The sequence below is a fragment of the Cercospora kikuchii genome, assembly GCF_019650295.1.
Source record: "Cercospora kikuchii DNA, contig_00004, whole genome shotgun sequence".
Taxonomy (NCBI): Eukaryota; Fungi; Ascomycota; class Dothideomycetes; order Mycosphaerellales; family Mycosphaerellaceae; genus Cercospora; species Cercospora kikuchii.
The window spans coordinates 1,506,770-1,526,188 of record NW_025408585.1 but is presented as its reverse complement, the minus strand read 5'-3'; the positions used below and the strand labels follow the sequence as shown (position 1 = coordinate 1,526,188).

The window sequence follows — 19,419 nt, the reverse complement described above, 5'->3', positions numbered from 1 at the left end:
TGTAGGTTCCGAGTAATTATGCCTGAAATGGAGCGATGCCTTCCGACCTTCGCCTCTTTCTGGCCGCCGAGCACCCGCTGGGCCGCCTCGAGTCGCATCGCGCACTACTTGCCGCGTTCATTGCAGATCGGAGAGGCAATCGAAGTCTTTCAACTCTCTGTCAGGTGGTACGGCTCATCGTCAGCCTTCGCTTGCGCGATCGATCACTGTACCGAATGAGCTTGAGTGGATGCAGCATACCTTGACGTTCAATGCGAATGCGCTGCGAAGGGGTTGCTCACCTGTTCTCAGTGTCAACAAGTGCCTGCGCTTTTGGGAGGGGTATCTGTGGGCACCGCCAGTGCTCTGGCTGTCGAGCATATTGAGGGCCAACTCGAGCATCCTTGCACAAGACCTGCCGTAACCATTGAAACTGGAGAGGCGTTCGGGCTTTATCGGCTCTCTGCCAGGCAGCCTGGCTTGGTGCCAGCATACGGCGGGATTCTCACCCAGGCTCGAAGCGAATGAGAACGGAGTAACGTTGTTTCATTTTTCTCTTCTCTCTTGATGTCTCTTCGAAGTAAGTCTATTCTGAGCTCTCTGATGCAGAAAACCTGTGTCTGGAGCTTGGGTTCGATATTCAGAAACATGGGATCATAGATACTGATCTATGTGAACAATAGCAGTAGATTGCAGGGCTGATACTAGAATGCGGCGAGCCTTTCCAACGCGAAGCTCTCAAAACACCTTCTTCCCACCCGGCACCAACTTTTGAAATACACCTTCCGGATCATACTTCTTTGCAACCTGTCTCAACCTCGCATGATTCTTCGCTCCATATCCTTCGAAAACATTCTGACTCCGGCCCGCATAATTCATATAGATATATCGATGCTCCAGTCCCTTCTTCACGCTCCATTGCTTCACGTCGCTCATCAAAGCATCGCCGAGAGCATAGATCGCTTCATCATCTGCCGCAGAAGCCCCAGCAGGCCAGCTGAGACCAAGTTGAACAATGAGAAGTGGACCATCTGATTCGGATAGGCCGAGAGCGTTGCCGCCACGGTTTTTGGTGTGGGACAAGGTAGTCTTGCCTAGGATCTGAACAGGGAAAGCAATGAGGTCGATGGCAGGGTGATTCATCGCGCCGTCGCTGATGCGTTGATGCATGTAGTGGACCACTTCGGTGTTCATTTTCATGGTGATGTCCCATTCGGCGACAGTGTTGCCCGGTGTTGGGGTGGTGTCTTGAGCGAGAGATGAAATGTTGGCGATGCGGATCGAGTTGGATAGCTGGTTGGGGCTTTCCATGAAGGGCTTGAAGATCTCCGGAGTTGTGGAAACAGGGTCGGCGTAGACAGGCTCGGTGTCTAGTCAGGGTCAGTACAGTCTTGAAGTGTGCTCGGTGTTGGAATGGAAACTCACTGATGAGCCAGAAATCTGTCTTGGGATAATATACGGGAGCAAACCAGGTAGTGGCTTTGGGGTCTTGGGTTTCTGGTTGCGCGAGTCTGTTGTATGCCTTCATCAGAGGCTCCAGCTCGGAGATGTTGTAATTGATACCTCCTCCCCAGAAGCTCTGGTGTTTAACCGTGTTGACGTCGAAGCGTGTCACGATGCCAAAGTTGTTGCCTCCTCCTCGCAGCGCCCAGAACAAGTCTGGATTGTTCTTTTGGTTGACCTCCAACACCTTTCCGTCAGCATTGACAAGCTGATAGCTGCGGATGTTGTCAAGTCCCAGCCCTTGAGAAGGGTGCAAGAAGCTGAGACCTCCACTAACAAGCAAGCCTCCGACGCCAACTGTCGATACGCGTCCACCCATGACAGTCAGGCCAAGAGGATCAAGTGCCTCGTAGACCCGTCCCCATCGGTTCCCGGGCCCGATGCTCGCTGAGCCATCTTTGTTCACCGTGACTTGATTAAGCTGTTGCAGGTCGATAGAAATACCATCTTGAATGCTGTTGGCTCCAGCAAAGAATGTATGTCCACCACCCTTAACAGCAAATGGACATTGGGCTTTCTTCGCTGCCTTCACCACGGCAGCAACATCCTGGGCAGTTGTAGGCAGGACGAAGCACGCTGGTGCAAGGTCGGAGTTGAAGGTCGAATAGTAGCCAGACTGGATTTGTTTGAACGCTGCGGTGTTTGCAGCTGTTGTTACTTTTCCTGGCAGTGACTTGCTCAAATCAGTGCACTACCACTGTCAGATACATTCGTGTCGCGCAATCTGGTGACAGATACTCACAGCACTCGCACAGCCTTTGGTAGATGGTCCCTTGTACGAGGCAGCAACGTTGCAAGCTCCATTGCCAGAAAAGGCAAGGATTGCTACAAGGGTAGCGGCCCAGTAACCCATCTTGTCTCCGAAGACGATCTAGTGATCGAAAAACTGTGCATCCATGCTCGCGGTGACCGAGCAGCATATATGCGCTCGCTCATCTTCCTCGCTCCCCTCTCTCCTCAGCATGCACATTCAGCTCTTGGCCGGAGCGCCACACGCTGTTCGCCACGTTGTCGAGCAGGGCGCCTTGCTACAATCATGAGCTGCAAGCGATTAGTCAAACTGTATCTTCCTACTAGTTTGAGACTATGTCCAAATGTGAAAGCGCTTCAGCCAGTAGTTGAGCGCCTTCCCGCCCGAAAGAGTATTCGCACGCCATGCCGAGGCGAGATCTGCTTGGGAGTGAGGCTAGGATTTTCTGGAATCGATCAGTTGGAACTAGTGGAATGTATCTTGATACTTGAGGTGGAGTACGATTCTGAAACAAATGCTGACTGAGGCCTTGACTGTGTTCTTTCGACGATCAATTGCACTGAGGCGCATTCGCATCGAGCTGAATTATGCAAGCCGCGGACTAAGCCTGCCAGAAGGAGTAACATAGGTGCAGAGCCGCAGTCATAGGCTTTTCACGTTATACATGGGCTGAATGCAAAGCGCAGAAACCACGAGCTGGGCGGTGTGCTGGCACAAGGTCTCCACTGGCCGGACTAGAGTACACTGCGCGCAGCGATCTTGTCCAGTGGTTTTGCACCAATGCAGGCGGCAGCACGTGCGTTATGCTCAGACATAGTAGCGCAAGATTTAGTGAACTTAGAGCGGAGTCCCACACATCCGAAAGCAACAGCATCAAGAACTCCAGGTCTATGCTGTGTCAGCGGTACACCTGAGAGCTTCGATGTGTTCGTGTGTAGAATTGGAGGCATTAGATTTTCTTCACAAGCTTCTTCAAAAGTAATTGGAGGATGCGCGAGAGATGCAGTCAAGATGGACATTGGAAGGATGAACAAGATGGGACGGGCGGAGTGGGCACCTCGGCTTGCCGAAGGCGTTTCTTGGCAGCACCAGTATGTAAACAGCAAGTCATGGTGACCCTGCAGCTCTTTTGAAGCTCTTTGCACGGTTCACGCCGCCAGCGGTAGCTGCAGAATGGAACTGCTGTGTCGTTTGGACAACACCTTCGTGAAGTGCTTCGAGCAGATCTTTGCAGTCGAGGCCAAATCTTCGAAATGATTCCACACCCCAATCCAGGCTACTGATCTACCCTTTGTGCATCATACACGGGGCGAGCGTGCATGCATGCAGATCTGGCGGCCTGCCAGCGCTTCATCGCCTGATCGTCCTGTGTGCGAGGTAGGCGCGTCCACTGTTGGCGGGTCGTGAGGTCCTCCGGGAGAATTCAACGACACGTAGCGTGGGAGGAGTGAAGCAGGCGGCTCAACAGTCACGGAGGCACGGGACGCAAGTGGATTCATCGTCCCACTCTCGATAGGAGTCGCTGATACAGTCTCTGTCGGAGCTGGGCGTTTCGAGCTCTCTCCTCTTCCACGTTGTACTTCACGCGCATCAACACCATTTGCTCCTTTATCGTCTTGCCAAGGTCCAGATCGGCGATTACCATTTGACCGGAATTGAAAGCATCGAAGATGTGAGCCTCTGTCCGACGAGCGGGCGTGAAAGACGCAAGTAGGCGTTCTCGTTCTTCATCCGCTGAAGTTGGCACAGCGCTATCGGTGGAAGTGCCTGCTGCAGTGAGATTCTGCAGTTCAATGTCGGCCCGGCGTTCTTCTTCAGCTGAACGCCGCACACCTCGCTCCTCGTCCTCCACTGTCTGTACAGTCGCCGTAACAGGGTCAGCTGCGACCACGGCGGATCCAGTCTCGATGGCACTCCTGAGTCGCCGTCGCAATGTTGACGCTGATAGATGCACAATCTGCAGCCCCAACAGCACAAAGTCGAGCAAAAGTAGGTGCAGTTTACTTGAAGGCCCCTTTTGTCCGATGAAGTCCATGATCAGACCGCCATGCATGTAGCCTCGCGTTGCCTCACCTGCAGAGGGCGTGGCAAGGACACAATGCAGCAACATGCAAAGGAGATTGGGCCCAATAATGCTGCCTAGGAATGAGCGGTCCGGAAGCTCCTGAAAGATAGCCGGTTTTGGGGTGAGGAAGAGGAACTGGACGAATGCTCGTATGAAGAACAGTGTCACCTGGCAGCTGTCTATTTGTCAATACGGCCTCCATCCCGGATATTGTGTCAACACATACTCCATGTAATAGATTGTGCTCAGCTCGGCATATATCAATATGTCAAGGTTTCGAAGCAAATCATCGAGCAAATCTGCCCTCTTCCGCTGAAAGTTCTCCCGGTCCTTCCTCCTCTTCTTGGCTAGCTCTTTCGCCGTGAGCGGCCTGGTATCATCATCCAGTCCATCTTGCTCGAGATCGGCATCTGTCGCAGGTGGTGCAGCGGATGAAGACGGCGCATCGTTCATGACTTGATGCGCGTGAAGTGAGCGTGATGGCGCATTGCACAGACTGTCACAAAGCAGGCGATGAGATGGGAGAGGTTATCGTGCAAGCATGTTGCGAGGAGCGTCTTAGAGCTGGAGTGGGTGACGCTCGTCTCGCCGAACCGATGGACGCTCGGCGGACTCGCGTCATCCGAAGTATTGACGACGGCGCGTCAAATATTGACGCTCTCGTTCCTGACGCGTCGCGAAAGTGCACGGCGCGACTCCAACGCGAAACATCATCGTCGACACCACCTTTGGCTTCGAAGCGTCCATAACGCATGCCATTCGGATTACCACGAGCGATATGAATCCCTTCTTCGACAATCGGGCACGACAAGCTGCTGCCAAAGCAGCAGCAGCTTCATCTTCATCGAAACCAGACAAGAACCAAGAAGACAATCGTCTACAGCCATGGGTTGAGAAATAGTACACACCTCTGATGCATTACCTATGTATGGCCTGTTATACTGACAACTCCTACTCCGCAGCCGCCCCAAATCTCTCGACGATGTTACAGCCCAAGACCACACCGTTACAATCCTCCGTAGAACTCTCCAATCCGCCAATCTCCCCCACATGCTCTTCTACGGCCCTCCCGGAACCGGAAAGACCAGCACAGTACTCGCACTCGCCAAACAGCTCTACGGGCCCGATCTCGTCAAATCTCGCGTCCTCGAGCTCAACGCATCCGACGAACGCGGTATCAGCATCGTTCGTGAAAAGGTGAAGAACTTTGCCCGCATGCAACTCTCAAATCCACCTTCAGGCCCGGCAGGAGAAGAATACAAGAAGAAATACCCTTGTCCGCCGTACAAGATTGTCATTCTCGATGAAGCAGATTCCATGACGCAGGATGCGCAGAGTGCGTTGAGGAGGACGATGGAGACGTATAGTAAGATCACACGGTTTTGTCTGGTGTGTAATTATGTGACGAGGATCATTGATCCTTTGGCGTCAAGATGCTCGAAGTTTCGGTTCAAGAGCTTGGATGAGAGCAATGCGGGAAAGAGGATTGAGGATATCGCAAAGTTGGAAGGGGTGCAATTGGAGGACGGCGTCGTGGAAACGTTGTTGAGATGCAGTGAAGGAGATCTGCGGAAAGCGATCACGTTCCTGCAAAGTGCGGCGAGACTGGTGGGCGCTACAGCAAATGAGGGCAAGGGCGGAGGGAAGAGGAAGAGAAAGACTGTGGAGGATGACGACGACGATGCCATGGACATTGATTCAGGAACTTCAGCTTCGTCACAGCCTGTTACAGTGTTGAGCATTGAGGAGATTGCCGGCGTGATTCCGGACTCGACCATAGACCGGCTTATCACAGCCGTCACACCGATGGGGAAGAAGGCTCCACCGTATGAGCCGATTGCCAAAGCTGTTGAGGATCTTGTCGCTGAAGGCTGGTCTGCAGGTCAGATTGTCACGCAGCTATACGACAGGGTGGTTTTGACGAATGAGATAACGGGTGATGCAGCGAAGAACAAAATCATGCTCGTCTTCTCTGAGGTGGACAAGAGGCTGGTCGACGGTAGCGATGAACATCTGACGGTGCTGGACCTGTGTCTCAGGACTGCTGGCATTTTGGGTGGCGATCAATGAGCGTTGACATGAGGAGAGTTGAACAACTGTAGGATTCTGCATTGTTATGTTGTTGAGCGATGGCGTTAGGGCGCAACATTTTTGCGCCATCGAGCCACAGAATCATCTTCGCTCTCGCTCCCGCTCCTGTTCATGCGCACCCTTCAGAGCAGAACTCTTGCATGGAATCTGACAAAGACACCCCCTGTCTGCCTGGTAGTTCCGCGAGCATCGATTCCGGCCCTTCCCTACTGCCTGCCTGCTTTCTGTGTACCGGAGCCGCACAATCCAAAGTATTGCGCCATCGCATTCCATCTTGCGACCTGCTCTGTCTGCCCTTTGGCTGCCAATTTTGCAATCAAGTCTTGAACTCGTGCAGCTGCCTTACTCAACGACTTTTCGTAATCGAAAACGTTGATCAGAAGCTTGAGAACTAGAGGTCCACGTTGCCTGGAACAGACATCTGGAGGAAGCACAAATTCCCAAGCCAAGTGTTCAAAATCTTCCATCGATGAGCGCATTTCGGGCAGTCTCGCTAGGGTCTGCTGCGCCTTGCAAGCAAAGCCACTTCCGTTCATGCGTGCGAATAAGAAATCGTGTCGCAATCGAACCACAACCTTCTTCACATTTTGAAGGCCGGGCTTGGCCTTGAGAAAACCGAGCAGAACTTGCGCGTGGTCAACACTGTCGACTGTGATGCGATAGGTGTTGCTACAGTAGAGCAATCCGGCGGCTTCGTTGTGTACTTGTTTGCATGTCAAGAGCAGCGCTTTGCGTACTTTTTGGGTCGACCAAAAGCCATCGGGAGGATTGATGTATATTGAGTTGAAGAGCTCGATCCGCTTCTCTGTGGGAACGAGGAAGCTCCAGATGCGATTGCGCAGCTGTCAATGTCAGCCAAGTCATCCGGTGTCCGCAGTTAGCGCAGCTTTGATGCAACTTACCTCTGGTGCGAGCTTGCCCAGCGGCGACTCGTCTATGACGTCGCCTCGACGTGGTGCGCCAGTGCAGTCGGATCAGACAGTGTCTGGTGGAGTGGTTGGCTGTGAAAGTTTGCGTTTAGGACATCAAGAACCGCAGACTTTACAACCCACGCGAAAAGTGAAGCTGCATGCAAAGCTGCAGGGATGTTCGCTTCACATGTCACGAGCATCTGACCGTGCGGCACCTGTGTTTGAGGACGTTCGGGACTACGGGCGACGATAGATGGACGTAGACAGGAACAAAATGGAGCATGCGGATCACAAGCTACTTTGATGTACCCTCGCTTGAGCGTTGAGGGGCGATCTGGCAACGAGCCGGCTGAGCATCTTTGGCCTCGAGCTCGGCAACTATCATGATCAGCGACTCCATCGATGAACAGGAATCATCTCTGTTTCCTCCAGCCGGCGCTGGCTCATTGCGCTGACGACGCCAGGTGTGATACGATCCGATTCAGCCAGGCGCCTAGTCATAATCAATGTACAGCGATACAATAGTGTCCTCCAATTGATCTGCGTACTCCTTCTCACCTTCCTGCCTGAGAGTTGCGACAGCCTTGCGTGCCTTCCCCACAGATTCTAGCAGCGACTGCCAAGGGTTGCGTAGATCAATCTGGATCTTCACATCTTTGCAGAGCAAGGCCTCCCAGCTCAAGAGCCGAAGATGTGGGGCGTAGGGCCAATTGTTGTTATACCCTAGCTGTTGAGTGCGGCGCCAGAGCGTTTCGACAAAGAAATCGGTGCTCTGGGGGGGTTCTGGAAGGCCCCAGACACCAACGTCGCAAAGAACCAGATTCTCCATTCTCTTTGTACCAGGATTGGCTCGGAGCAAGTCAAGGATACCTCCTTGTTCCAGAAAACCTCTACGATCGGGCCTGCCGTACATTCCGTACACAGGAACAGCGAAAGTGTTGTTCGCGTACATCATGGCGGCACATTCATTGTAAATTTGCTTGCAGGTTTTGAACACCCAGTTGATCTTCTCGTAGCACGGCCATATGTACACTTCGTCTTGGTAAGTACTGAGGTTGATTGGCTTATCCTGGGTGACGGCAAGATGCCAAACACCATTGCGAAGCTATCCGTATCAGCAATGCCCATTCAGTGCCGCGCTTCGTTTCAGGGGCTGCGCATTACCTCTGGCGGAAGTCTGCCCAGCGGCGACTCATCCATAGCAACTACTTGACGTGACGCTCTGCGATGCGCTGGGCGGATCGATTTTGTGGTGAGCGCTCGAGTGTGGAGGGCTGTGTTTGGAAGAGAAAGAGCGGACAAGCTTTCTGGAACGCGCTAAACAACAAGGTGCATTGGAAGCTGCAGGGATGTGGTCTTCTATCTTCTATCTCCACTCGCCGCGTCCTCTCAAAGCGACATCCGGAAAGAGACTGTTCGGCAAGAATGCGGCTGCCGACGACGGCCCTCTCTGCCCTTCCCTTGCCACACGGCCGGAACAGCTCGTGCTTCTATCGCCTGCTCGGGGCTCTGCTACATGCCCCAGAAATCTAAGACGTTGATCAACGAGTGTGAACTCGTGGTCTCGGCTTTCTTCTGAGTAAATAGTCACTGTATGCAACAGTATCCCACCTTTCGCCCACTTACACCTGATTGTAACATCAAGACCGGGCCACTGGCTTGCGTAGACTCTCCAAGTCCCTCTTGCCTAGCACACAGCTCATCATACCGCGACAAATGAATCTTGGACTCCATCGCAAGGAGATTGACGGTCTTTCCTCCCATGGCGGTCGAGATCTTGTCCATCGCCTGCCGAAAAGACGCAGGCAGATCGAAGACGTCGATATTGAGCAGTAGACCTCCATTGTCCCACAAAGTATCACGCTCCACCGAATGCTTCTTGGTTAACCGGACTTCGAATCGCAAACTCGAGAGGCGACTACGCCAGTGACCAAGGAGATCAAGTTCACCGTAACAAATACGGTAGAAACAAGAGGAATCTCGGTGCAGCACGTCTATCGTTCCTGCAGATATGATGGCCGTCTTGACCAACGGTACGTTGTTGCCCAATTTGTATATGAATCTGCGAAGATCCTCGTCGAGACTGGAGGCGCCGCTGAAGCTCTCGAGTACGAACGTGTTTGACGCATAGAACATCTCGGAACATTCGTTTTTCGATTCCTTGCAGACTTGGAGCAGAGCCGTAAGATATTCGGGCTTCGTCCTGCATCCTGGGGTCTTGACGCTGTTGCGTACGACGATCGGATCTTCGTGGATCAACACGAGCTCCCAGATCTTGTTGCGGAGCTGCAGACCGTCAGTAGGTAATTCCGAGCGCCTTAAGAAAGACACATACCTCGGGCGCAAGCTTGCGAAATGGCCAACTGTCCATGCTTGCGAAGTGGCTGCTGTTGATGAATATGAGGCCGATGGCGGTCTGTCGTAAGGAAGGGAGACTACGAAATAAAGCGGTAAAGCTTTAAGCCAAGCTGCATGTGAAGACTACAGGGATCACTCTGCCACAGCGAAGGGGGTAAGCGATCGTGGGTCAGATTTGGACGTTCCAAGAATCGAGCAGCTGGCTATGATTGAGGTGATTTGTTGCTGCATTTTCTGGAGCAGACGTTTCATTCGCATACTATTCAAAGCAGCAGCCTGCAAGAAATTCCGTTTGTGCTCCAGCATACGAGGAGGCCGCGATCTGCTTTTCTTCTACTTCCGCCTCAACATTGCACATCTCTCCTGCCATGGACACTACGGTGCAGCCAAGAAATATTCGAACTGTGGATCTCACGGTCTTCTCCACCAGTGTCCCTTTTTGACTCCTCAGTTGGCACAACAAGCCTTCACAGCTCCTCATACACGAGACCGAGACTCCCTAAGATCCGCGCAAAGGTGTCGTCAATCGCATAGCCATCCTCGAACATCTCGCTCACGATGTCGCCCAACTCAGTGTGCATCGCCATGCTCGGTACGTCCGCTATCACTCTTATTATCCCCTTTGGGTATTTCGGATCTATTCCTTCTGGTAATTTCATGTAGATTTCAGCTACAAGCTCAAGAAGTTGACCATCATATGCTGCTTGCATGGAATTATAGACGTAAGCGAGAATTGCGAAGTCAAACACATCGAAATCGGCATAATCTCGTCTCCTTGACCTTGGGGCGACGAAGATGATCCGAGTAACTCCTTGCCGTGTTGATGTCGTGTTGATGAATCGAAACTTCTGGACCACCGGGATCGACATCTTTCTCCACACCGAGTCATTGGTGGTGGATGGGTTACCACTACGAAGTCTGAATGTATTGCGGTTGTAGAACATGCTGGCGCACTCATCCCTGACTTGCTTGCACGTCACAAGCAAGGACGATGTGCTCTTGTCGATGAGAGAGAATGCGATCTCATCATCTGGCTCGAACGTGAAGGAAACCTCTAGCGGCTGCTCATTGACGACGGCGAGCTCCCAGATCCTGTTCCGGAGCTCGGCTGGCAGCTTGCTGAACGGTGATCCAGTCAGGCCTGGGCCGGCGTGGTCGTTCGCCTCCGTTGACATGCTGGCGCGTGCCGTATCGGCATTCATCGTCTGAAGTTGAGTGATTGTCAACAATGTTGGGTCATCAACAGAAATAGGGTGTCGAAGAAACTGAGGCGAGAAATAAGGCAGGAGCGTTCACAGTGCCAAGCTTTAGCTGCATGTGAAGACGACAGAGGTTTCTGCAACATTCCCTGCATGACTTTCAATTGCAAATCGCCGTCCATTCTTGTCTCATGCACATCAGATAATTTCCAACCACAGCTCCTCCAACCGATAGGAGCGGAATTTGCACATGGAAGACTCACCACTTGGCAGCCTGGCCGCGGAGCTTCGCAACATGATCTGGGAACTGGTCGTCACTCACAACGGCAACATGTTCATTGCACCATCATTGTGCAAAGGCAGCCCAGAGCCACAATCAGTGACGACGAACAACAAACATGTCACAGCCGTGCTCTCAGTCTGCAAGCAAATGCGGTCTGAATGTAGCGCACTGTTCTACTCCCTGAACGCCTTCGAAGTGCGGACGAGCCACCATAACTGGCAAACCATTCCTGCCGTCGTGACGAACTTCAGCAACTCGATAGGCCAGGAAAATGCGCAGATGATCAGGAACATGTGTTTCAGCATTACTCTGGATGAGCAGCCGAGGCGTGATCTTATTTTCGACAGCCCGTATTGGAGCGACCAATTCGAGAGGGATCTGAGCCAAGTCCTCTGCAGCATTGGAAAGTTCAACAAGCGGGAGGGGATGGAGAGTCTGCGGGCCGACTTCAAATTTCAGAGTCGCCCATTCCGTCAAGTCATCAGTCGGTATACGTTCAGACTTGATTTCCTCGACGTGGAAGATTCGTTCAGGCTTGCTGCGTTCCGGGGTAGTTGCGTTTGGCCGAAGCTTCGTTGCCATGAGGCACAAGGATTCCGAGACATCAGTTCCGCAACTTTGTCGCTGCTTGCCTTCGCGGTCACCCCTGCGTGGTGAATGGAAGAAATCTGATATCAAGTCGGACGGCTAGGTGGATAGTGCTGCGCTCGCAGCGTCAGCCTCCTTCGATGGAGAGAAGTTGGTCAGTGGTCCGGTCAGCCATGGATCGAGACTCCCTCCTGTTGCGACGGACGCGGCGCGCAAAATTCGGCTGGCTATAATCAGCCCTGCATAGTTCTGCTCTAAGGGCCGACCAGATCATAGATTCGACCTTCACGAGACTGAGCCCCGCATAGATAATACGCAGGCGCAGGACGAATTCCAACAACTCTAATCAATCATTTTTCATACTAGCAGGCTCGTACCAGTAGCGGTCTAAGCGTCTCCGATGCTCGATGCCCTCACGTGAAGCGACATCCTGGTCTCTGGGTGCCCTACATGCCTGACAATTGCAGTCTGATCTGAGTTCAAACGCCAACTGCCAGGTTGCTTCGGCGTTGCCTACTGCACGCTCTTTTCCCCAACGAGATATCGGATCTGTGTTCCACTCGTTGCGTCCCCGGTCAAGGTTACCATAAGCTGAAAGTTAAGGAGTCTCGCAATGGTGTGCACAACGCTATCCCAGCCCGATTGCACATCGCCCTCGAGGAAGAGAGGCTATACTAAACAAGCATTTTCATTTTCAGAGTCGTAAGTCGTGTATTCTATGAACAAGTAGCACAGATTTCGCGATTCTCTCAATCGCATCGACATCATCGTGGTATCAAAAAAAAGGATCCTCAAAACCAAAGCAAGGAAATCAAGCTTAGCAGCGGGGGCAAGTAGCATGCTCTCACCGCTACGACCGTAGAGCATGCCTCCTATTTTCCTGGCTCAGGCGTCTTGTCCTTCTTGTCCAATCCCACTGCATGCTTCACCTTATCCAAGAGGCCTCCGCCCTCCTTATGCGTCGTGGGTCCGACCTTTGGCGAATTCCTCGCCTCAGCTGCAGTCTGCTCTTTCTTGGTCGAGTGTCCTCCATATTTCTCCTTGTACACATTTCCCTGACCTCCACGGCCTGTGTGGAAGTTGTCATAGCCGTCGCCGGGGCCGACGTTGCGAGTTGCGGACTCTGGGATGATTTCTTCGGAGGCGCTGCCGGGGCCTGCAGCTGGGTGGATGATGTTGCCTGGAGAGGAGTGTTAGTGCGATTGCGGGAGGAGTTGAAATGGGATGAGACAGGTGTACCAGCTCCGCCTCGTCCAGCGCTGTACTCGGAATGGTTGCTCACGCCAGCTTGGCCTTCGCGCACAATGTCTCCGTCGACGTAGGTGTGCGCATCAGGACCAATGTTGCCCGCGCCGCCGCGGCCGGTGGAGTGGATCTGGTTGTTGCCGTTCGCGCCTGACATGATCGCGATCGTCGCTTGGTTCTGTTCGAACGAAGTGGTCGTGTGTCGCAAGATCCCGGAATGTTCACTCGTCAGTGTCTAGCTATTCAGCTGAAGAAGCTTGAAAGCTCAATGTCGCACAAGAAAACGTGATTCTTGAGTTGCTGTAGAGAACAAGTGAAGTAAACACAATAGTGAGAAAGCACCCACAGAAGCGGATGAACTGCAGCGTGCGTCGACCAGGAAGATGCTCGCTTCCCACATCACGCAACAGCCTCATGTCATCACTGCGCCGGCGAGAGCAATGACGCAGCCGCCTCGCTTCCTGACTGCACGTGTCGACACAGCCATAGGCGAAAGCGACTTCTCTGACTGGCCACACTTTCTGCCATCTTCGGTCTTGGTATCGTGAGAAGAGGAGGGAGAGAGCTGAAGTCGTCGGACACTTGAGGTCATTGCCAAGGCATTGGGCCACTTCATTGGCGGCGCAGGACATGGGCTTATCTGGCATGCCTCGAAGGAGAAATTTCTTATCAGTTACAATGTAGCTCTGCGAGACGCAATGGCGATGATTATGATCGTGCAGATGCCAGATCATGCGTGTACCTGCGTGCACGTGCTTGGGGGGACCTGGTGAGTTTGGTGAGGCTCAACATCAATGCAGATGAAGACATTGGGGTATCGTTCAAGAGTCGACCAGCTTTACCACTCATCAAACTCTCTTCATTGATCATCACAGGTGTATACTACAGTACTGTTTCATCCTCAGGACAGGCTCTCGGCCTTACCCGGGATGTCGTGAGGCACTCACCCCTCGTTGACGCCCTGTTCGCAACGAAACTACTACTTCTTCTCCTCTGCCTTCTGGCCACCACCTCCAGTCGTCGGCAAGCCCATAAAGATCTTGAATGAGTCGTAAATCATCCACTGCAAACCGGTGAGAGTGCCGATCATTACAATACTATTCATACAGATTAGCACGTGAGTGAATACATATGAAGTGACAACTTTGCACTTACCGGACAGGCAGACCCGACCAAAGACCAGAGAAACCGATTTCCTTGTAGATCCGACCCATAGCAGCTCCAGCAGACTCTCCGGCCTTCTTGTTGGCATTAAGCTTAGACACCATAACATCGGCGGGATGGGAGATAATAGCGCAGAGGATACCGGCCATATAACCACCGGTGAATGCAACACCGGTCTGAGCAGCTTTCGAGTATTCCTCCTTTGGCTTAGACAAGCGAGCATAGATCATCTCGACAATCGTTTCGAACGACGCAAACTTCATCATGGTGTACGGGATTTGACGACCCCAAAGCGGACCGATGCCCTTGTACAGACCTCCGACGCCTTCGGCAGCGACGATCTTGGAAATACCATCGAAAGTTCCTTTGGCGAAAGGTGGCATGGTCGTCTGCATCCTTACCTTGACGGCTTCCAGAGGACAGAGACCAATATCTGCGAGAAATTCTGCCGAAGCTGAACCTGCGAGGTAAATTCCTGTCTTATACTTGACCGCATTCTCCTCGCCCGCAAGATCCGAATAGAACTTCTTGAAGAATTCGTACCAGCCGTACTTGAGAGCTCCTTGAATGGAGTAACCGAAGAAAGTCGGCGAGCCACCGGTGTACAAGCCTCGAACGCCTTCACCTCGAATGATTGTGCGCCAGCCCTCGATGTTGCCTTTGTAAAGCTTGGAATCGACCTGACGACGGCATTTCACAAGATCGAGTGGAGTGACACCCCAGTGGGTGAGACCACAGGCCATGAGACCTCCGAACGTGCTGTGAGTTCTTGTCAGCGACGATTGCTAACACTCAAGCGGTACGTTGTGTATCTCACCATGCAGCATAGTACTTCCCGCTGTACAGCTCAATCTTGCCCGTCTTCTCTTGCGCGATGTTGCTGGCTTTGGCGAGCTCTGCGGCTGCCTTGTCGCTCAACTGTGTGGCTTTGTTCTTTGCATCTTCTGTCACATCCCAGGAGGTATACAAGTGGCTGATGTCTTTGCGCTTGGGTAGACTCTGGTGTGGCGTAGCTTGGCCAAATGTCGCGCTCAACGCGCTGTAGGTGGGGAAAAGCGACGGCATTATGTGCTGTGCTGGAGAACCAGAGGAGTCAGCATTGGAGTCATAGGAGGAATGGTTGTTTATGCTGGAGACGGAGCATTGCTTATTGTCTCCGTTTGGTGCCGGGCATACGGACGGCAGCGGAATCTTGCTGATCCTTTCTGTGGAACTCGATGCCAGTAATACGAGACGAGTTCAGCTTACCTGTTCTCCCAATACTATGCGTACGGTGCCCACACTTGAGGCTGAAAGAGAGCAACAGCAACTCTGGCATGCGCGCATACCTTGGTTAAGCTGTTTGGGGCAGCTGAGCTCGTGGCAGAATGACGTACCCCTGCCCGCGGATAACGAACCTTAATTGTTTTGCGCCGAGAAGTGAACTTTCCCAGATCCCAGTCGCCGGACTTCACCTCTAGAAAGTGTTCTACGCGACTAAGTGCATATTTCCGATTACAGCTCCAGGTCTGGTACAATGGCTGCGACATCGACATCGTCCGCTTCCGAGTTGCCGGCCGGCACAAATGGCACAACAAGACAGCCCAGTCCATGGGCCAGCAAATACAGAGGGGTATGCCATAAACTCCCCTCAGCCCCTCCGTCTCCTGAGTATTAATGTTTTCCTAGGCCGTAGTCGAGGATCTCGACCCATCACCCGCTTTCTCCACACACCCCACATCACCCATCGCCCATGCCCTCACATCAGCCCTCGAACGAGACTACACTCATCTCACTGTCATCGACGAGCACAAGACCCTCCTCGGCTACCTTTCCGTTCCTCGACTACGTGAGCTTCTGGAACGAGGCCAAGTCCGCGAGAGCGAGCCTGTAGAGAAGGCGATGCAGAAGTTCCAACGGCGAGGCAAAAAGTACAAGCTCATCACTATGGAGACCAGGTTAGAGGAGCTGGAGGAGTTCTACGATGGAGGAAATGACTTTGCGGTTGTGACAGATCCGGGAAGGCGATTTGTGTTGGGCGTTGCGACGAAGGACGACTTGAAGAAGTTTGCGGAGAGAAGGCCGTTCTGAGGAGGTGAAAGCAGACATGTGATTTGGTGCAACTCTTTAGCGTGGGCGTTGGAACAGGGAGGATCGAATTCAACATTAGAGTGCAGGATTTCAGATGACCTTCTGCTAAATGATGCAGGATCCAACGAGAGAGAAAGAACAGCACATCATCCAGGAATGAACCACACTTTTGCTGTCAGCCTGACCGAAGCTAGGCCGCTCTATCAAGATGACCGTCTAACCATGACAATGAGACAAGAACGACTGGTCATTCTCTACATATCGAAGAACCAGGTCTCGAATCCTGCCGACGAATTGGACGTGTACGTAAGCAACCTCAAGAGCCCGTCTTGCCCCTCTGCTGACTCCGCGCACCACTTTTGCACCTCTCCTGCCAGTGTCGCCAAATTTGCATCTATTTGAATTCACCCTCGCCGTGGCAGCGAGTCATCGGCGCCCAACGCTGCTTCTTGCGACAAGTGGTAATGGCACCAGAGATCCAGTCCACACCTGCGTAGCTTCCCGATCCGTGATCATCAGCCATCCATGTACCAATCTGACGGAAGCTTCCTGGGCAGCCTTCCATCGTGCGTCCATAGCGACGAGTGGTCAAGGGGTTCGTGACAATCACGCCGCACTCTCCATCATTGATGGTCACCTTCGTTGCAACGGAGTATTGAGTGGTCCAAGTCCTGGTGAAAGAGACGCCAAAAGTGGCACTCAGTCTGCCCGCAATGAAAGTAGGGCTGCCGCTGCCCTGTACGGTAACTCCATTGGCCACTGAGAAGCCACTTGTGACAGTAACATCCATTGGTCCACCGCTGCCGCACACGATGGGAGACATCTGAACATCCCAGTCGACAAATCTCTCGGTCTTGTCTGTGATAATGCTGGTGGTTCTGCTGCACTGACGCTTTTTAAGGCTAGGCTCTGCCGAAGTCTCCACTGTCTCTGGTGCAGTGAAGTTCAGATAATCGTGATCGACCTCTGGAGTTTCGAGCAGAATGCCCTCTGCGGCCAAGAGATCTTTCCAGGCAGTTGCATTCAAAATTTGCCCTGCGCCGACTGGTCAGTATATCTGTCGAGCTTTCTTGTCATGGGCAGCGATTACCTGCGAGTTCACCTTCGGTCAGGAGGAGATCGCCAGGGGTAAGACCCTCGATTGCGGCAGGATCGATCTGGGCTGGAGCGGCAGCTGCGGCCGCAGCCAGCAGCAACGACACGATGGCGTGAGAGAGCATGATGAGCTTCGAAGAAACTGCCGAAGCGCACAGGAAACGAAGAGTCGTCTTGGTCGATGGTCCGACTTGCTTTCGACATCACTCCTTTTATGTATGCCCACCAGGTACCGACTCCACTCCGTGGTCGAGCCTGTATCATTTCGACATAGGCTCTCAGAGCTTCAAAGACCGACCATGCCGAATACTCAACCCGTGTTGCACACCACACTCATCACACACGAGCAAGATGCATCGTCACATGGGCCGTGTACTCCTGAATGTTACATCGCCATGCTAGCTTGAACGCGCCGGAGCAGACTGGACTCTCGTCCCGAACATCTCCAAGTCCTGACCCATAGTACATTTCCCAGCAGAGCATTGCGAGGAATCATCAAAGTCCGTGTTCTATATGCAAAGCGGAGACTGTGGGACCTGTCGATCCAGTCAGCGGAAGAAGTGCCGGGACGTGCACTTGCACCATAAGTTGCACAGCGCACGCTTTCCTGCACTATTACCCAACAACCAAAGATTCGACAAGGCTGTGACCATGAACTGTAACCCGAATTGGATCGACTGAGACAGTTTGAGTCGCAAATGCTACCAAGGACTGCCAGATCACAAAGACTTTTTGCGACCCCCAAAGTCAGCTCCACAGTGTGCTATGCGGCAGTAGCTCGGCAACTTCCGAAGGATCAAAGACACCACATTGAATGCCACGGACATGTCGTTCTTGCATGATTGGCGCTCTTAGATGAGAGTGGCTGTCGGCTCGAACGTACGTCAGACCCAGGTCGAGTTAATGATTGGCGGCCACAGTGGGTTCTCGGATTCTGCCGACTGTATACATTGATGAGCGAGAGCACCACGAAATCCAAGGACCCATCGTGAGACTAAGGCTGTCAGAGCACCCCTGCTCACAACGTGGCTTGCCAGTCGTGCTCTGCTACTCAGTGCACATCCTCCACAGAGCCCGTGGGAGGGGGTCATGATCAGAGCAGGGTCCAGAAGGTGTACCAAACCCATCACATATATTCAATCGGTGGAGTGAATGTTTTGCAAGATGTCTTATCTATGCAAACGAAACGACAGGATAAGCTGCAAATTCTCTTCGCTATCATCAATGTCACAGAGGAAGCCAAGCAGGCCAAGATCTAGTGCTACTACCCAAGGTGAAGCTTTACATTAGTTACTGGAGACACGAGCCTTGACGACCATACTTTATCTGCTAGGACGAGGCTTCCCTATGCAACGTGCTAACCGAGCAAAAGTGTCACCACCTTGGTGAACAATATCGAAGCGAGATGACAGCACACGGCCAGGCTCAACGTCAACGCGAGGGATAGCGCAACCGACCACAGGACAACGGCAAAATGGCATGCTGGAAGGCATCCTCGACAATGTTCGTGACGAGTTCGTCTGTTGTTGGATTACATGATGCAATATATAAATATGCCTGCTCACTCGGAAACGAAAGGCACAACAAGCACGTCCGAGTCACAACACATTCACGACATCGATTCATCTCAGCAACAAGCCCTCAAGAATCATGCAATACCTCGCAGGAGCAGTCTTCCTCCTGACAGTTGCCTCACAGTACGTCCAGGCAGCTCAAAAGCTTTATGGTCTCCCTCGACAGACGTGCTAACAACCCTCTCTCCACCAGAGTAATGGCAGATCTCCACAGCTCAGCAGTGTGTGTCAGTGGTAGACAAATCGGCCACCCTGGCGGCACTCCTTTCAGCCCTGGCATGGGCGGCTTTCCCAAAACATACGAAATCCTGCTCGACGCTACCGAATGTGCTTGTGGTTACTACCGTCGACGGAATACTGGAAATAAACAATGGGATCAATGTCCTGACTGTACATTTGTAAGACGCGAAATGATCTTTGAGGATGACTCCAAGATCCGATTTGCTGATCTTGCGTAGGATGGCTTAGAGTGCAAGTCTGAGGGGTGGCATATTGGAGGCGACGAGGTAAGTTTCTTGACGATCTATCATGTTGTCAATGCAA

General features: G+C 52.6%; 10 protein-coding genes across 10 annotated transcripts; 3 read left to right on the top strand and 7 right to left on the bottom strand.

The window, feature by feature from the left end:
• Window positions 1–717: 717 nt before the first annotated feature.
• Window positions 718–2,335, bottom strand: CKM354_000683200 (uncharacterized protein; the record flags this gene model as incomplete). Its single annotated transcript, XM_044802165.1, has 3 exons — window positions 718–1,349; window positions 1,405–2,173; window positions 2,225–2,335. The coding sequence occupies 3 exons, from the start codon at window positions 2,333–2,335 to the stop codon at window positions 718–720; spliced, it is 1,512 nt and encodes a 503-aa protein (XP_044658100.1).
• Window positions 2,336–3,728: 1,393 nt separating this feature from the next.
• CKM354_000683100 (uncharacterized protein) lies at window positions 3,729–4,751 on the bottom strand (the record flags this gene model as incomplete). The annotated part of the gene is made up of 2 exons (XM_044802164.1): window positions 3,729–4,473; window positions 4,525–4,751. 2 exons carry the CDS (start codon window positions 4,749–4,751, stop codon window positions 3,729–3,731), a joined length of 972 nt encoding a protein of 323 aa, XP_044658099.1.
• A 325-nt stretch (window positions 4,752–5,076) lies between these two features.
• CKM354_000683000 (replication factor C subunit 2) lies at window positions 5,077–6,368 on the top strand (the record flags this gene model as incomplete). The annotated part of the gene is made up of 2 exons (XM_044802163.1): window positions 5,077–5,198; window positions 5,261–6,368. 2 exons carry the CDS (start codon window positions 5,077–5,079, stop codon window positions 6,366–6,368), a joined length of 1,230 nt encoding a protein of 409 aa, XP_044658098.1.
• A 1,425-nt stretch (window positions 6,369–7,793) lies between these two features.
• CKM354_000682900 (uncharacterized protein) lies at window positions 7,794–9,671 on the bottom strand (the record flags this gene model as incomplete). Its single annotated transcript, XM_044802162.1, has 5 exons — window positions 7,794–8,405; window positions 8,465–8,522; window positions 8,817–8,875; window positions 8,927–9,586; window positions 9,636–9,671. The coding sequence occupies 5 exons, from the start codon at window positions 9,669–9,671 to the stop codon at window positions 7,794–7,796; spliced, it is 1,425 nt and encodes a 474-aa protein (XP_044658097.1).
• Window positions 9,672–10,125: 454 nt separating this feature from the next.
• Window positions 10,126–10,833, bottom strand: CKM354_000682800 (uncharacterized protein; the record flags this gene model as incomplete). Its single annotated transcript, XM_044802161.1, has 1 exon — window positions 10,126–10,833. The coding sequence occupies one exon, from the start codon at window positions 10,831–10,833 to the stop codon at window positions 10,126–10,128; it is 708 nt and encodes a 235-aa protein (XP_044658096.1).
• A 274-nt stretch (window positions 10,834–11,107) lies between these two features.
• CKM354_000682700 (uncharacterized protein) lies at window positions 11,108–11,797 on the top strand (the record flags this gene model as incomplete). Its single annotated transcript, XM_044802160.1, has 1 exon — window positions 11,108–11,797. The coding sequence occupies one exon, from the start codon at window positions 11,108–11,110 to the stop codon at window positions 11,795–11,797; it is 690 nt and encodes a 229-aa protein (XP_044658095.1).
• Window positions 11,798–12,600: 803 nt separating this feature from the next.
• On the bottom strand, window positions 12,601–13,130 carry CKM354_000682600 (uncharacterized protein; the record flags this gene model as incomplete). Its single annotated transcript, XM_044802159.1, has 2 exons — window positions 12,601–12,908; window positions 12,968–13,130. 2 exons carry the CDS (start codon window positions 13,128–13,130, stop codon window positions 12,601–12,603), a joined length of 471 nt encoding a protein of 156 aa, XP_044658094.1.
• Window positions 13,131–13,952: 822 nt separating this feature from the next.
• On the bottom strand, window positions 13,953–15,202 carry CKM354_000682500 (uncharacterized protein; the record flags this gene model as incomplete). The annotated part of the gene is made up of 3 exons (XM_044802158.1): window positions 13,953–14,070; window positions 14,129–14,896; window positions 14,955–15,202. The coding sequence occupies 3 exons, from the start codon at window positions 15,200–15,202 to the stop codon at window positions 13,953–13,955; spliced, it is 1,134 nt and encodes a 377-aa protein (XP_044658093.1).
• Window positions 15,203–15,653: 451 nt separating this feature from the next.
• Window positions 15,654–16,207, top strand: CKM354_000682400 (uncharacterized protein; the record flags this gene model as incomplete). The annotated part of the gene is made up of 2 exons (XM_044802157.1): window positions 15,654–15,749; window positions 15,806–16,207. 2 exons carry the CDS (start codon window positions 15,654–15,656, stop codon window positions 16,205–16,207), a joined length of 498 nt encoding a protein of 165 aa, XP_044658092.1.
• Window positions 16,208–16,601: 394 nt separating this feature from the next.
• On the bottom strand, window positions 16,602–17,427 carry CKM354_000682300 (uncharacterized protein; the record flags this gene model as incomplete). The annotated part of the gene is made up of 2 exons (XM_044802156.1): window positions 16,602–17,242; window positions 17,298–17,427. The coding sequence occupies 2 exons, from the start codon at window positions 17,425–17,427 to the stop codon at window positions 16,602–16,604; spliced, it is 771 nt and encodes a 256-aa protein (XP_044658091.1).
• Window positions 17,428–19,419: the final 1,992 nt, after the last annotated feature.